Below are 16,700 nucleotides of genomic sequence, written 5' to 3' on the forward strand. Positions count from 1 at the left end.
ACTCTGTGGGAAAACATGGCAGCAAGTTTTAAATTCCCCTGTAGTGCCCCTTTCTGATATCAGCAGTCTGCCTCCGTACCTCATGGACTGATTGGGTTCTGACAGTTGGTTTGAAAATTATCTACTTAAAGAATCCAACAACTGAGGCACCATCTTTTGCTGGGTTATTAGGTTTTTACTGGAATCTGTGTCTATACCAAGTAATCAGTATGCATGATAAATTATTCTGCTTTTTTTTTTAGAAGGAAAGTGTAATAGCTGTTTTGTACATTTTTTTTTCTGGATTTCCGTTCCCAGCATCTAATCATTTATGCTTTTTTCTTTTAACAGTAATCACATGGAATCATTTTAATGTTTTTTTAAGACATCTAAGCTCTAGACACAAGTTAAAATCATTAACGGAATAATTCGCTTTAGTCTGTGAAATATGTAATCACAAACAAATATATGTGCACATAGCGGCTTAAAAAGCCACACTCACAAGCTATTACAGATGATGGCCACATCCTGTAATATGAACACATCAACAGGACTCCTGACCAGGAAAAACAGGGAAAGTCTTCCTGCCAGATTTAGAACTGTGTCTTTTTAATTTTTTTGATTTTTGTTTTGGAGGTGTTGGCCTTGATGACATAATGGATGTGGGTGTCGATAAAGTCACTGTGAATGATGTGGAAGATCTGATTCTTTCTGATAAGAGTGTGAATAAATTGGATGAAACATCTAGGAAATCAGTAAGGAAATCGCCACGCTTAAAAACACAGGGTAAGTTTTTTAGTTTTTTTCTTGTTTTAGGTTAATGGTACCTACAGCCTTTTTTATAAATGGTACAGCCCCCCCCCCCCCCCCCATAGCTAATACCTAAAGAGGGCCTGCCATGTTCGTTTAGCATTACCCATGTAATAACAATTTTGGAGAATCTATTCTTATAATTCTATGTTGTGCTATTCCATTATTATTTCTGCTAGAAGTTTACAAATAAATTGCGAGCAGTCTGCAGTAAAGGTACTGCTGGGTGTTACCAGTAATGGATGTGTCTGACCTTTCAGTGCTGCCAGTATCAGACTGTGTAGGGACACCCCCCCCCCCAACTGGTAACACACATCTACAGCAGTTCATAGGGATCCTGCACAAGAATGGGCAAACTAGTAGTGCCAAAAAGACAAGGCTTCATATAGCCAATGTAAAACCTTTAGAGGTTGACAGTAAGTAGGTTGTTACCAAGTGGATCTGATATCCCAAGGATGCATTTATCTGTTGACTCCATCAGTCCTTCAATACCAGTAACGGTTCCTTCACTAACAATTCATACTTTTAGTTCTTTCTTAAGCAAGCAGGAACACATCTGCTCAAGTTTCCCCTTTTACACATGAGGACATGTAGGAGGTAGCCTCAGGCTTCTTGGCTGTTCATCTCAAAGATTGACTGCTTCTGTGATAACTGTGCTCCTCATGCTGTAATATAAATCAGATCTTTCTAAAAATCATTTTTTGATAAAAATGTTCTTTTTCCACTACACTTTTGCTTACATCATGGAGATTACAAATTTGTTTTGTGTATAGAGCAGCACTAACTTGCTATACAGTTCAATTAGAAAATTTCTACCTTTTCCAGATATAGACCTAGCCGAATTTAGAGCAGCCTACAATCCGACACCCATATTCTATAAAAAAAACTAACAAAACTGTATTTTCAAAAGTGCACTGATTGTAAATTGAGTTCTAGTTCTTATCTTAACAGAACCTACAAGATCGCTGAGGCAAAGCACTATTGAGAAATCTTTGAATACTGTAAAGGTTTCAAGTCCAAAGAAAACTAGATATTCAAGGAACGATAAAGCAGGAGATAAACTGAAAGATGAGGAGCACGTTCTACCTCCAGGGACTAATGATATAAGAAGCAAAGGAACAATTCCGTTAGAAGAAGCAAGTGCATCTCCAGTAAGTTCAAGGAGATCATCAAGAATAGCAAATAAAGAAGTCAAGGATAAAATGAATACTGATGAAAATAAGACACCAGAAGAGTATTCCAGTCCAGTGAATGAGATTTTAGCTGATAAGAATTGCATTTTAGAAAAAGGCGGAGACAAAGAAGAGATTTTGCATGATGATGCCCTTATTTTGCTAAACGAAAATGCTAATAAAGTTTTGGATGAAATGACAGAGCCTGATTCAAGTAATTCACAAGGAGAACAGGCTTTGGACCAAACCTTAGCAGAACCAGGTGAAGGTAAAGAATTTGAGTTATATCAACCTGAAGAAAAAAAGACAGATGTAATATATGATAAAGTTCATCAGGAACTTGCCCTTTTATCAGGGGTTATTGAATGTAACCTGGATGTGAAAACAGTGGCAGCCTCGGAAATGAATGACGAATGTATGTTGCAAAATGCTGATGAAGGATCTACGCAAGGTGGCAATACAGAGCCTCATTTCATTCCTTCTGAAGTTTCAGATCCCAGCAATAAATTTCCTACTGAAACAGACATTTCAGCTCCTGAAAGCAGCAGTCAGAGTCATCCGGAAAGTGAAGAAAAAGTAAAGGTTGCACAAAAAGAGAAAAGTCATACCAGAAAAGGTGGTAAAAAAGTAAAATCTACATCCGCTAAATTGCCGGTATCTGAGGAGAATACAGAAAAGAGCGTTGTTGCTGCAAATGATGCTGTCTTAAATACTAAAACCCCCAAAAGTAGGACTAAAATCACTAAGAATCTCAACCCCCAAACTATGAGCCAGATGGAAAGGGTGAAAATTGCTAAAGTAAAGAAAAAAATATCGGAAAGTACAAGAATTGATAAAGTTCCTTTAAAGAGTAAAATAAAAAAGCTGGGTGACAAAAAACGTAACGCGCCTACGCTGTTAAAACAATTGGAAGATGCGCTGAGAGATAATCAAGGAAGTTTAAAAGAAGTGGCACAAGCGGTCTCTTCTCGGTCTGGTTCTAGGAGCTTGTCTCATTCTAGTGACAAAGCTGTCAGCAAACAGACGTCTTCAAAAGTGAGCACTCAAATCAAGGATGATGGGGAAAAAGAAACAACTGAGCAGCCAGAAGAGAAAACAAAGCTGAAGAAGTCTCTTCCGCCTCGCCAGAGAAAGAGTAGTAAAAGCATTTCTGTGGATGAGCCACCATTGTTTATTCCTGATAACATTCCTACTATAAAGAAAGAAGGAACAGACGTGACGTCTCCAACTGATAAGTATATTTGGAACCCAACCAGGAATTGTAGTTCTTGCAGAAAACTTCATGGAAATAGGTAGGCAGATTTTTTTTTTCTTTTTATCATTATTAGGCCACCGTCTAGTGTAAATGCTGAGATCAGTCAGTCCGCCATCTAGTGTACATTCTGAGATCAGTCAGTCCGCGGTCTAGGGTACATGCTGAGATCAGTCAGTCCGCCGTCTAGTGTACATGCTGAGATCAGTCAGTCCGCCGTCTAGTGTACATGCTGAGATCAGTCAGTCCGCCGTCTAGTGTACATGCTGAGATCAGTCAGTCCACACTAGTGTAAATGCTGAGATCAGTCAGTCCACACTGTAGTGTAAATGCTGAGATCAGTCAGTCCACACTGTAGTGTAAATGCTGGGATCAGTCAGTCCACACTGTAGTGTAAATGCTGAGATCAGTCAGTCCACGCTGTAGTGTAAATGCTGGGATCAGTCAGTCCACACTGTAGTGTAAATGCTGAGATCAGTCAGTCCACACGGTAGTGTAAATGCTGAGATCAGTCAGTCCACACGGTAGTGTAAATGCTGAGATCAGTCAGTCCACACGGTAGTGTAAATGCTGAGATCAGTCAGTCCACACGGTAGTGTAAATGCTGAGATCAGTCAGTCCACACGGTAGTGTAAATGCTGAGATCAGTCAGTCCACACTGTAGTGTAAATGCTGAGATCAGTCAGTCCACACTGTAGTGTAATGGCGGATTTAGACGAGCAGATAATCGTTATAACATAGACGGTATTACGCGGTCCGATGTCGCAGATGGTTGGGAGGGAAGCGTTCCCTCCCAGAAATTGTCTGCTCGTTAGCGGAGGAGACCACTGCTATTACATGCAGTGATTTCCTCCACAGCATTGGGGAGGAGCAATTACTATGCCATTGCTCGTCCCCATGCTGTATAGTGGTTTACCGGTGGCAGATAGTGATTTCACAGCACAAACTGCCGCTGGAAAACAATTATTTTTTTAACATGTCAAAAGATTTGGATTGGACAAAGTTTACTTGTTCAGCAAGCAGTTGGCGGCAGTATTTCACTGCAAGATGATTGCTTACAAGCGTTTATACGAACGCTTGTTACTGAACATTTGCTGAAAAATCGGCAGATATAATACTGGCTTATGAACGCTAACGACATTAATTATGCAGTGGAAATGTATATAGCTCTTGTAAAATAGGTTGTAGCTAATAAGAATTCCACGGGCCGCACCCATTACAGAATCCATTACGTAGCAAGCTGTCTGCGTTTTTGATTCTTAGGCCGACTGACTTCCCTTGGCACAGGGGAAAACCATTAACCAATATGAATCCCACATAAATATGAGGCGTAGTCCCCTAGTTTGGGACTTTTCCTAAATTGCAGCAACAAGAAAAAATAAATATATAGTTTTCGGTTATTGAATTGCGGTAATGTACAGTTACATAGTGTGATTTCTCAGCAACGTGAACGATGTAAAAACAGGCGTGTTTCATGTAGATCATTGCAGTCTAAAAACAGTGACCGATCCTTCAATAAGCCGGTGAACAAATTTGTACGCCATAATCTGTGCATGAATATACTGCTCTGCCATCGGCTTATGGGTCCATTCACACGTCCGTGGTGTATTGCGGATCCGCAATACACCTGGCCGGAGCCCCCCATAGAACTGCCACTGCAATTGCAGACAAGAATAGGACATGTTCTATTTTTTTGCGGAGTCGCGTCCCGGAAGTTCGGGGCCGCGCTCCGGAAATGCGGATGTGGAGAGCACATAGTGTGCTCTCCGCATCCCGTTCTGCCCCATTGAGAATGAATGGGTCCGCACCCGTTCCCGATATTGCGTAACGGATGCAGACCCATTTGCGGACATCTGAATAGAGCCTTAATGGGGTCATTTTCCAAACTGGTGTACAGTAGAACTGGCTTAGTTGCCCATAGCAACCAATCAGATTCCGCCTTTCATTTTTGACAGCTCCTTTGGAAAATGAAAGGTGGAATCTGGTTGCTATGGGCAACTAAGCCAGTTCTACTTTATACCAGTTTGATAAATGACCCTAAAAGCCGCTAAATGCAATTGTCGTTAGCCCTAAACGATTATCCACTCATCTAAATCTACCATAATTGCTTTTTTATTTTACATGTAAGAATGCTGAGTTTTGATTTTGCTCCTTAATTTCTAGGTGCTGAGATGAGTGTCTTAGCCACTGATGGACTTTAGCCCCTTTCAGACGTGCGAGTGTCATGCTCCGGACTCGCAGCTTGAGTATGCAACAGCTCCCGTCCTGACCTCCCAGCACTGACGGGTTCACATAGCATCATATTGATTTATGATGCTATGTAACCCTTAGAGATCTGGAATTGTATAACACTGACAGCATTATGTCAGTGTTATCCAATACATTTTATAACTGTAAGGGTTGCATAGCATCATAAATCAATATAATGCTATGTGACCCCGGCAGTGCTGGGAGGTCAGGACGGAAGCTGTTGCATACTCAGGCCGCAAGTCCACAGTATGCAACCCGCTCGTCTGAAAGGGGCTAAGCTAATTCAGTACATTTTTGAGCATTTCAGCAAAAATAAAAAATAATCTAGAACGTGGAAAAACAATTATGTATGCCTGCTGTTTTTATGCATGTTCATGCTGACAATTATTAGTAAACTACCTGTTAAAGGGAACCTGTCATCAGGATTTTGTGCACAGAGCTGGGGACATGGGCTTCTAGATGGCCGCTAGCACATCTGCAATACCCGGTCCCCATAGCTCTGTGTGCTTTTATTGTGTTAAAAAAACGTTTTGATCCATATGCAAATGAACCTGATATGTGTCCTGTGTCCGGAGATGAGTCTAGCGGAAAGGAGCCCAGCACCGCCCCGCGTCCTCCGAATCTCCTCCTTGCTGGCTGACGTCACAGAGCTGGAGCGCCGAAATCTCGCGATGCGCGAGCTAGCGCATGCGCAGTGTCGGCATCATGTTCATTCCCTGTGCTGGCATCAGCACAGGGAACGAACTACGCATGCGCTAGCTCGCGCATCGAGAGACTTCGGCGCTCCAGCTCTGTGACGTCAGCCAGCAAGGAGGAGATTCGGAGGACGCGGGGCGGTGCTGGGCTCCCTTCCGCTGGACTCATCTCCGGAAACAGGACACATATCAGGTTCATTTGCATATGGATCAAAACGGGTTTTTAACACAATAAAAGCACAGAGAGCTATGGGGACTGGGTATTGCAGATGTGCTAGTGGCCATCTAGCAGCCCATGTCCCCAGCTCTATGCACAAAATCCTGGTGACAGGTTCCCTTTAAGTTCATATAGGTTAAAGGGGTTATCCAAATTTTTTAAAAAAGGCAAAAGAGAGTAAGGGTGCATTCACACAATCGTATTTTTGGTCTGCATCTGATCCACATTTTTTGTGGATAGGATGCAGAGCCATTCACTTCAATGGCTCTGTGTGCTGTCCGCATCCGTATGTCTGTTCCGTAGCCCTAAAAAAACATAAAACATGTCCAGTTCTTGTCCGTTTGGCGGACAAGGATAGGCATTGTTAATAGATCCGCAAAAAAATAAATAAATGATACGACGCGGATGTCCTCCGTATTTTTTGCGGATCTGTGCTTTGTGCTCCAAAAAATCTGTACGGTCGTGTGAACACACCCTATGGGAAACAGGATTGACGAGTTCATACACAGCACGTTTGTTTGCAGAATCCGCCCTGAAATTCCCCAACAAAGTACAGAACTATGTTAGTGACTGCGGTTTAACAAACCCAGTTAAGGCTACTTTCACACCTGCGTTTAGGTCGGATCCGTCTGGTATCTGCACAGACGGATCCGCACCTATATGCAAACGCTTAGATCCATTCAGAACGGATCCGTTTGCGTTACCATGAATAAAAAATAAAAATAATTTTTTATTTTTTTTTGTTCATGATAATGCAAACGGATCCGTTTTGACTTTACATTGAAAGTCAATGGGGGACGGATCCGTTTGAAAATTGAGCCATATTGTGTCAACTTCAAACGGATCCGTCCCCATTGACTTACATTGTAAGTCTGGACGGATCCGTTTGCCTCCGCACGGCCAGGCGGACAGCCGAACGCTGCAAGCTGCGTTCAGGTGTCCGCCTGCTGAGCGGAGCGGAGGACAAACGGAGCCAGACTGATGCATTCTGAGCGGATCCGCATCCACTCAGAATGCATTAGGGCAGTACGGATGCGTTCGGGGCCGCTTGTGAGAGCCTTCAAACGGAACTCACAAGCGGAGCCCTGAACGCAGGTGTGAAAGTAGCCTTAGTCAGTGTAAGGCTAGGGCTACACTGTCGCGGCCAGGATCGCTAAGTAGCGGCGATCCCTAAGAAATTAATGGAATCGCCGCAGCAGTAGCAAGAAATCCAGCCGTGTTTGATTTCTTGCGACTGCCGCGGCAATCCCGTGCATTTCTATGGGATCACCGCGATCATGGCTGCAACAGCTGTCGTGTGACCAGTGTCGACCTAGCCTAAAATTTCTGCTGTGGATTATTGCAACGAGTTAAGTCCACGACTCTGTCTGTACCAAAATCTATAATTAAATCTGCATGTGGATCTACCTGCAGAAAAAGAAACTCAATGTGTGAACTCACGTTAAAATAGCGTGTGGAATATGAAAGCGCTATTTGGAATAATAAACGGCTGTATTTGGCACGCTGATTGATTTGAAGGGAATGGAGAGAGCTGTACCGGTGGTGTTCACCTGCATTACACAAGGCAGGATGGATGGTGCCGTCTTGCAGTTTGAGTTGCATCCTTAATGCCCTTTCCTTATGAGATCGCTTTTCATTCTTCAGGTTCATGGTGGGTTGTGGAAGATGCGATGACTGGTTCCACGGCGAATGTGTTGGCTTAAACCTCACTCAAGCACAGCAAATGGAAGTGGATGATAAAGAATACATATGTGCTAAGTGCTGTGCAGAAGAAGAAACCATGGATAATACGGAAACAGATGTTTCTAGTGATAATCAGAAAACCGATTTCCACCAAGATCCCAAAGCTTTGGAAAGTGAGAAATCCATGAGCACAGAAAGTCATACCTTACCACTAGACAGATCGAAGCCAAATGATGATGCCATGAAAAACAAGGAACACAAAGTTAAGATTTCCAAAAAGGTAACCATGACCATCTGGCTTTTATCTTGTATGGTTTCATGTTTGATCCTCTTGCATCATCTGGATTGGGGAGTCAGTTCCCTGTCCGTAAAAAAAAATGGGTTCCTGAGTGCAGCAGCTGTGAGAGAACATGTCTGTATGTGGACATGTGGTGAACACACAGACCATGAGCACCAGGTAAGTAAAGGGGTTGTACTGACTCAGAAAACCAGTGCCACACATCTCCACAGGGTTTGCGGTATTGCAGATCAGCCTCCCTCACTTCAGTAGAGCTAAGCTGCAATACCTGATAAAAGCCATGCACAGGAGCGCCGCTGTTTTTGTAAGAAAGCAGCCCTGTTTTTCTCATTCCGTACAAACCCTTTAATTTCTTGATACTCAAGCAAGATGTGTTCATGTCACAAATACGGTTACAAGAACGTGTAGGTGAACCCCCTTGGGAATTACTGGGATAACTGGGTGGGTTAACCCACTTCGCTGTGTAGTGTTTCCACCTTTAGCAGTTAAAACATGAAAGTATTTTTACTCTTAGGTCTCTGGAGATACCAGGCATTCCACCGAAAACAAGGATGCCGATATTAAGAGACAGCAGACTTTTAATCGCAAGGGTTCTGCCACAGCAGTCCACCGGGTGTCAGACGAAAGACGTGAAAAGCCTTCAAAGGATCCGGCAACAACTTCAACTCATGATGAAAAGACTATAAAGCCTGGTAAACCGAGATCAGACATGTATCTGTACAAAGGCTTGTTCTGCAATTTTTTGGGTATTTTTTTTATAGGTTCAGAAGGCCATAAAATAATCAGTAGTGATAAATCAGTTCTCCTCTGGTCTGTGCTTCATGAACCTTCTCACATAGACATTGTCCACTCGGCCAGTCACTGGGTGGTAAGGGGGTACAGTGGCACTCACGACAAAGCTCTCCATTATACGTTTCTAACATAGAATATTTCCAGATTATCAGGTCCGGAGATTTACCAGAGTTGGCCTTGTACACATGTAGCTATCAACCCAGAGATTTTCCATGTCTCTACACTACAGAGGAAATGTTCCAGGTGCCTAGACAAGGGGCAGGAACATTTACTGCTCACTTGGACATAACCCGGAGTTAGTACTAGGGCTCTGGGGAGAAAGTCTGGGTAAAGTCCAGGACAGATATCGCGGATGTGTGCGTTCTCACATACAGCCCCCCCGGGTAAACTCCAGAAAATGTCAGGATTCCAATGTAAGTGTGAATGGGGCTATAGAGTATAGAGATGTCTATGTTACATTATCAATTAACCCCTTAGTGACCAGCCCGTTATTGTGGCTTGAAAAAGTCGCTAACTGCAAAACGGACCAGAATAGGATGTGTTCTGTCTCCCCCCCCCCCCCCCCCCATTGAAATGAATTAGCAAATCGGATGTGGACCAAACATGCAGTCGTGTGCATGAGTGCTTATTCTCAATGTGCAAGAGAAGGGGACATCATACAGAAAATTCGCTGTTACTGTCGTCTCTCCCTTTGTACAGCTTGGGGGGCTCATTTCAGGAACCAGAGTAGCAATATTAATAAAAATAAATAAGCTTTAGTCCCAATATTCTACCAGTTGGAGCCATTTAAAGTCAGAATGAATTGGATATACCCTTGGCAATGAAAGTGTTAATGCCAAATCAGGGCTCCAGATGGCGACCAAAACGGTCACCAATGCGCCTTAAAATTTGCAGATGGCGACAAGACTTTTTAGACTTGTCGCCATTTGCGACTGTACCGCCGCGATCCTGCGCAGCCTACGTTCTCTTCAGTAGCACACCGCACAGTGGAGAAGGAAGGAGTAACCTCCCTCCCCACTGTGACGCGGCCGCCACTACCACCAATGGGGATATAGCAGGGAGGAGGAGGGGAGGAGCTGTCGCCACTGCGCCACCAATGAATGTAAAACATAAGTATAGGCAGCGGTATCGCAGACCCGGCACCCGGCCTCAATAACAGGGCATGCGATCCGCGGCCATTAACCCCTCAGGTGCCCCAGATCGCATGCCCTGTTATTGAGGCCAGGTGCCGGGTCTCTGATACCGCTGCAGACAATTGTAAGACCTTTCGTGGGAACAAAGAATATGAACTTAGTAGCTGCATAGAGCGGCGCCCAGGGATCTAAGTGCACTTACTATTATTCCTGGGCGCCGCTCCGTTCACCCGCTGTGGCCCCCGGTATTTTCAGCATTCAGAGGAAGGAGGAGGAGACGCCAGTGTCTCTCCGTCTCCATAACAGCAGCGCTGTCCAATCACAGCTCAGAACTCAGAGCCAGGGAGAAAAAAAACCTCCCTGGCTCTGAGCTCTGCGCTGTGATTGGACAGCGTTGCTGTCAGGGAGAAGGAGAGACACTGGCGTCTCCTCCTCCTCCTTGCTCTGAATGCTGAAAATACCGGGGGCCACAGCGGACGAACGGAGCGGCGCCCAGGAATAATAGTAAGTGCACTTAGATCCCTGGGCGCCGCTCTATGCAGCCTGCTGATAAGTTCTTATTCTTTGGACCCACGAAAGGTCCTCTTTAAACATTCATTGGGGGTGCAGTGCGCCCCTCCCCCCCCCCCCCATTATCACTGGCCACAAGTCGTCGCCCCCCCCCCCCCCCCCCCCCCATTGTTATATAGTGGCCACAGGGTCCCATCCCTTTCATTGGTGGCAGTGGCAGATTACACTGCTGGGGCTCAGATCGTTACCATGGCAGCCAGGACGCTATTGAAGCCCTGTCTGCCATGTTCAGCTCCCTGCTGACAGAGCACAGGGCAGCAGAGAGATGTGTGAGGTCCTATTCACCCTGATAGAGCTCTATCAGGGTGAATAGCACAAGGGAAGAAAAGATCCAGGTTCTAGTCCCTAAGGGAAGAAATGGTTATTAAATAAAAAGTAAAAAAAAAACTAAACAAAAAAACACCAATATACTAAAAGTTTAAATGGCCCCCTGCCCAGTTTTACATATAAAATTTACAAACAATAAAGAATAAACATATTACATATCGCCACGTCCCAAAAAGTGTGAGCTATTAAAATATTTAAAAATATTTCCGCTCGGTAAAGGCCGTAAAAGAAAAAAAAACTAAACCAGGCAATTCGCCATTTTTAGTCACCTTGTCCCCCAGAAAATGTCCCTGGATGTGAGAGGCATGTGGTGCTGTATTCTCCTATATGTAGTGCACCTGCGTCTCATCTACTCAAAGTCCTTTTTTAAAAAAATTATATGCATTTTAAATTTGGCGACTAAAAAATGTAATTTGGCTCCTATATTTTTTCGTTTAGGAGCCAATGGCTCCTGGTCATTTTTTTTTGTCTGGAGCACTGCAAATGTTACATGATTTCCAGTGGCTCTCCAACTAAGAATATCTAGGCAATGTATTCCTATTAGTAAGGGGTTAATGGGCTATACCGCTTTCCTGTCTGTCCGCTGCTTACTGCCCGGTAGCCAGCCTCCCTAGGCCACCTTTCTCTTCCTACCATTGTCAATGAAACATCGCTAGGCAAAGACAGGTTTTCTCTCCTACAGGCTTGTGAAGTAGAAGCCCTGATACACGTAGATGGATATATGGAACGATAGGTCTTGTAATGCTGTCAAAGTAACACTTAACATATTTCACTGATTTTTAATACAGCTGTTACTGAAAAGATAGACACGAAAAAAAGGAAACTGGAAAAGAAAGGGTCATCATCTGGTGTTACCTCCCCGTCTACACCAAAACCATCTGTGGAGCAAATAAGACAAAGCGTCCGCCACTCTCTGAAAGATATTCTAATAAAGAGGTAATATCTGATGCCCAGAGTATTGAGGTAATATCTGATGCACAGAGTATAGAGGTAATATCTGATGCCCAGAGTATTGAGGTAATATCTGATGCCCAGTGTATTGGGGTCATATCTGATGGCCAGAGTATTGGGGCCATATCGGATGGCCAGAGTATTGGGGCCATATCTGATGGCCAGAGTATTGGGGCCATATCGGATGGCCAGAGTATTGGGGCCATATCTGATGGCCAGAGTATTGGGGCCATATCTGATGGCCAGAGTATTGGGGCCATATCTGATGGCCAGAGTATTGGGGCCATATCTGATGGCCAGAGTATTGGGGCCATATCTGATGGCCAGAGTATTGGGGCCATATCTGATGGCCAGAGTATTGGGGCCATATCTGATGGCCAGAGTATTGGGGCCATATCTGATGGCCAGAGTATTGGGGCCATATCTGATGGCCAGAGTATTGGGGCCATATCTGATGGCCAGAGTATTGGGGCCATATCTGATGGCCAGAGTATTGGGGCCATATCTGATGGCCAGAGTATTGGGGCCATATCTGATGGCCAGAGTATTGGGGCCATATCTGATGGCCAGAGTATTGGGGCCATATCTGATGGCCAGAGTAAGAGTATTGGGGCCATATCTGATGCATACTCGCTTGCATTCTGACTCTGTGCTCCCACAAACCAGCGCACTAGAACTCCTCTTTGAGTCCTCTCCATTATGTGGGTGATCTTAGGAGTCCTCACGATGCATTTTCCAGCTGGTTCGTGGGAGCACAGCGTCAGAAGTCAGCGATTTATGAAAATCGCGGTAGATTTATCGCAGATCCCACCAAAATGCTGCTACAAGTGATAGTACAATACATTCACGTATAAGACCCATTGGGCATGGAGAAGGAAAACCTGCATGAGGAGCAGATGGGGTGAGTTCAGAAGAACCCTCTGCACTGTAAAGGGCGAGAGGTATGGCAATCCTGGAGTATAATTGGCATACTGTAGATATGAAAATCAGCAGCCGAATCGCTGCCCTAAGCCTGCGGCACGCCCTGTCTATTGTAATAGTGGCTGTGTGTGAGACGTTGTCCATAGCGCCTCCTCTTTGCTCATGCACAGACTTCTACATGCTGTTAGTTGGATGGCAGTTGAATATATCTTGTTACAAGGTGGGAGGGGAAAGCAGGACTTAGAGGGGCATTTCCATCTCAAACATTTCTGACATTTATCCGTAGAATCTGCTATAAATTATAGACCCAGCTCCGGCGCCTGAGGTGGTTAGAACTATGGAAACAGTTAAGCAGCATGTTCTGTTTCCGGCAAGTGTTGATGATTTTTGGCCGGAGATAAAACCGCAGCATGCTGCGGTATTTTCTCCAGCCAAAAAACATAAAAGGAACTGAACTGATGCATCCTGAACAGAATGCTCTCCATTCAGAATGCATTAGGATAAAACTGATCAGTTTTTTTCCGGTATTGAGCCCCGAGGACGGAACTCAATACCGGAAAACAAAATCGCTAGTGTGAAAGTACCGTTACATGGAATACTGTAGACATGTTATAACAATTACCAAATGCAAATTCTCCATTTGAGGTTCAGCGAACAATCGGACATTTATAGATTTTTTTTATTAGGCTTTCAGAGTCTAACTCAAAGATTCCTGAAGAAAGAGCTACAAAAGTATCAGCCAAGATCGAAAAGGAGCTGTTTTCATTTTACCGCGATGCAGACGCCAAATACAAAAATAAGTACAGAAGCTTAATGTTTAATTTGAAGGATCCTAAAAACAACGTAAGTTTCTATATAATCTAAGCAATTGAAGCCTCTCTTCTCTATTTACATAGCCACGTGTACATTGGGTTTTCATTTTGCTTTTCCAGGTACTTTACAAGAGAGTACTCAAAGGAGACATCACGCCTGAACATCTGATCAAGATGACCCCGGAGGAATTGGCCTCAAGAGAGTTGGCAGCATGGAGGCAAAGAGAAAATAGACATGTAAGATGGCGGCCTTAATTACCTGCTACTTCATTAATCCCCTAGGTACCACGGTCAGTAACAGCCATGGTGCTAAGAACAAGGGCCTTCCCCCATATCAGATCCTCAGGTCTGGCATTTTCTCCTGCAGTCACTCTTCCTAGTCTTCTCCAGGCCTGCGCTGCACTGTGACCTGACTGTGTACAATGTCAAGTCATAATGTGTGCACACAGTCAGGACAGTATAGCACGGCGCCCGGGAGCATTGAGTACAGCCAGCGCAGCACTTCACTCACTGCTCCCGGAGCCTCCTGCATACTTGTAATTCCTTTATAATTCGCTTTATAAGACGCACTGACAAATTTCCTCTATTTTGGGTGGGAAAAGTGTGTCTTATAAAGCAAAAAAATACTGTATATTTCTAGATTTTTTTTTCCAAGTGTTTAAAAAAAGCACACAGTATATGGTATTGCGATATTGTCACAATCTTAAGCACCTGTATGATAAAGTTAAAATGCACAGTGAACAATGTAAAAAGCAAGAAAACTGTGGAATTGCTTTCTTTTTCCCCTATCCCTCCCAAAAAATAAAAAAAATTGTTTACGTGTACCCCAAAATGGTACTATTAAAAAATTTCAGCCATCCTGCAAAAAAAGAATATAAGACTATAATCGCACCAACTCACAGAAGAAATATAACATGTTATTTATGCTGCCCAGTGAATGGCATAAACCTAAAACACAAAAATAAATGCCAGAATTGCAGTTTTTTTTCCTCATTTTCCTTCTATGTGCCCCAAAATGTTGCTATTGGAAAAATACAGCTCTTCCCATGAAAACGGCTACATCGATGGAAAAATTAAGAACGCTATCCTTGGGATAAGGGTCCATTCACACGTCCGTGGTGTATTGTGGATCCGCAATACACCCGGCCGGCACCCCCCCCATAGAACTGAAGAAATAGGACATGTTCTATTTTTTGCAGAGCCGCGGCCCGGAAATGCGGATGCGGACAGCACACTTTGTGCTGTCCGCATCTTTTCTGTCCCCATAGAGAATGAATGGGTCTGCACCCGTTCCGCAAAATTGCGGAACGGATGCGGACCCATTTGCGGACGTGTGAATGGACCCTAAGGGATACGTTTCTGATCAGTGGTGTCCAACTGCTGGGACCCCAATGATCAGGGTGTTGCCAGGGTGAATGGAGTAGCAGTCACACGTGTGTTCATGCTCTGTTCAACTCTATGGGGCTGCAGATTAGGAGCCAACTACAATGCTTTGCTTTCTCTGATACTACCATAGAGTTGAATAGATCGGTAGTTTGTATGCTTTTATGTATGTAGGTCTTCAGGTTTCACTTGGACAGACAGATTTCAGGCAGGTTTAGGCTACAATCACACAGCCATATGTATTTTGCTGTCCACAAAATACGGACACCAGCTCTGTGCATACCACACTTTCCTCTGGACGTCTAATAGAAATACCTATTCTTGTCTGCAAAATGGACAATAATAGGACCACTTCTATAATTTGAAGAACGGTTAGATGAGGTTATTCGCGTGCTGTCCTAATTTTTTGCAACCCCATAGAAATGAATTGGTCCGCATGCAATTCGCAAAAAATCCAGATTGAACACGGACCCAAAATACAGTGGTCTGGATGTAGCTTGCAGTAAATTACCTTATGATGATGCTGGGGCACGTGACATGACTATAGAAGCAATCTGGTTACAATAATCGAATGAATTATCCAGTCGTCTGTAGCTGCCATTTTTGCATTTTCGTCATGCATTAATATCCGAAGTTCCGAGTGATCTTGCAGCAGTTCTTAGGTTTACTCTTTTTTTTTCTCTTTTTAGACCATTGAAATGATTGAAAAAGAACAGCGTGAAGTTGAGCGGCGTCCAATCACCAAAATTACACATAAAGGGGAGATTGAAATAGAAACTGATGCTCCTATGAAAGAACCAGAAGCCATGGACACGGAGGTACATCTGTCTTTCCACTTCTGCTCAAGTTTTTAGTTTATTCATTGTTTCAGTATTTTGTTACTATACAAGTTTGCACTTATTACCAGAGCTGCTTCTGTGGGAAACCACATACAATAAGGCCTCTTTCACACAGGCGTTGCGGGAAAAGGTGCGGGTGCGTTGCGGGAACATGCACGATTTTTCCGCGCGAGTGCAAAACATTGTAATGCGTTTTGCACGCGCGTGAGAAAAATCGCCATGTTTGGTACCCAAATCCGAACTTCTTCACAGAAGTTCGGGCTTGGGATCGGTGTTCTGTAGATTGTATTATTTTCCCTTATAACATGGTTATAAGGGAAAATAATAGCATTCTGAATACAGAATGCATACTAAAATAGCGCTGGAGGGGTTAAAAAAAAAAAATATATTTTTTTTAACTCCCCTTAATCCACTTGCTCGCGCAGCCCGGCTTCTCTTCTTTGCTGTGTACAGGAAAAGGACCTGTGGTGACGTCACTCCGGTCATCACATGGTCAATCACATGATCTTTTTACCATGGTGATGGATCATGTGATGACCGGAGTGACATCACCACAGGTCCTTTTCCTGTACACAGCAAAGATGAAGACAGAAGAGATGCCGACTGCGCGAGCAAG

The 16,700-nt window shown here is 43.9% G+C and overlaps 1 protein-coding gene across 1 annotated transcript in view; it reads left to right on the top strand.

Moving 5' to 3' along the window:
* PHF3 (PHD finger protein 3) overlaps positions 1 to 16,700 on the top strand; it is a 90,323-nt gene that overhangs the window by 17,467 nt on the left and 56,156 nt on the right. The window contains exons 3-10 of the mRNA XM_040428622.1: positions 616 to 765; positions 1,741 to 3,253; positions 8,020 to 8,338; positions 8,871 to 9,048; positions 11,967 to 12,114; positions 13,737 to 13,893; positions 13,983 to 14,099; positions 15,935 to 16,063. Of these exons, the coding sequence (XP_040284556.1) occupies positions 616 to 765; positions 1,741 to 3,253; positions 8,020 to 8,338; positions 8,871 to 9,048; positions 11,967 to 12,114; positions 13,737 to 13,893; positions 13,983 to 14,099; positions 15,935 to 16,063 (2,711 nt within the window). The remainder of the gene's footprint in view (positions 1 to 615; positions 766 to 1,740; positions 3,254 to 8,019; positions 8,339 to 8,870; positions 9,049 to 11,966; positions 12,115 to 13,736; positions 13,894 to 13,982; positions 14,100 to 15,934; positions 16,064 to 16,700) is intronic.

This window comes from Bufo bufo, chromosome 4 (genome assembly GCF_905171765.1).
Source record: "Bufo bufo chromosome 4, aBufBuf1.1, whole genome shotgun sequence".
Lineage (NCBI taxonomy): Eukaryota > Metazoa > Chordata > Amphibia > Anura > Bufonidae > Bufo > Bufo bufo.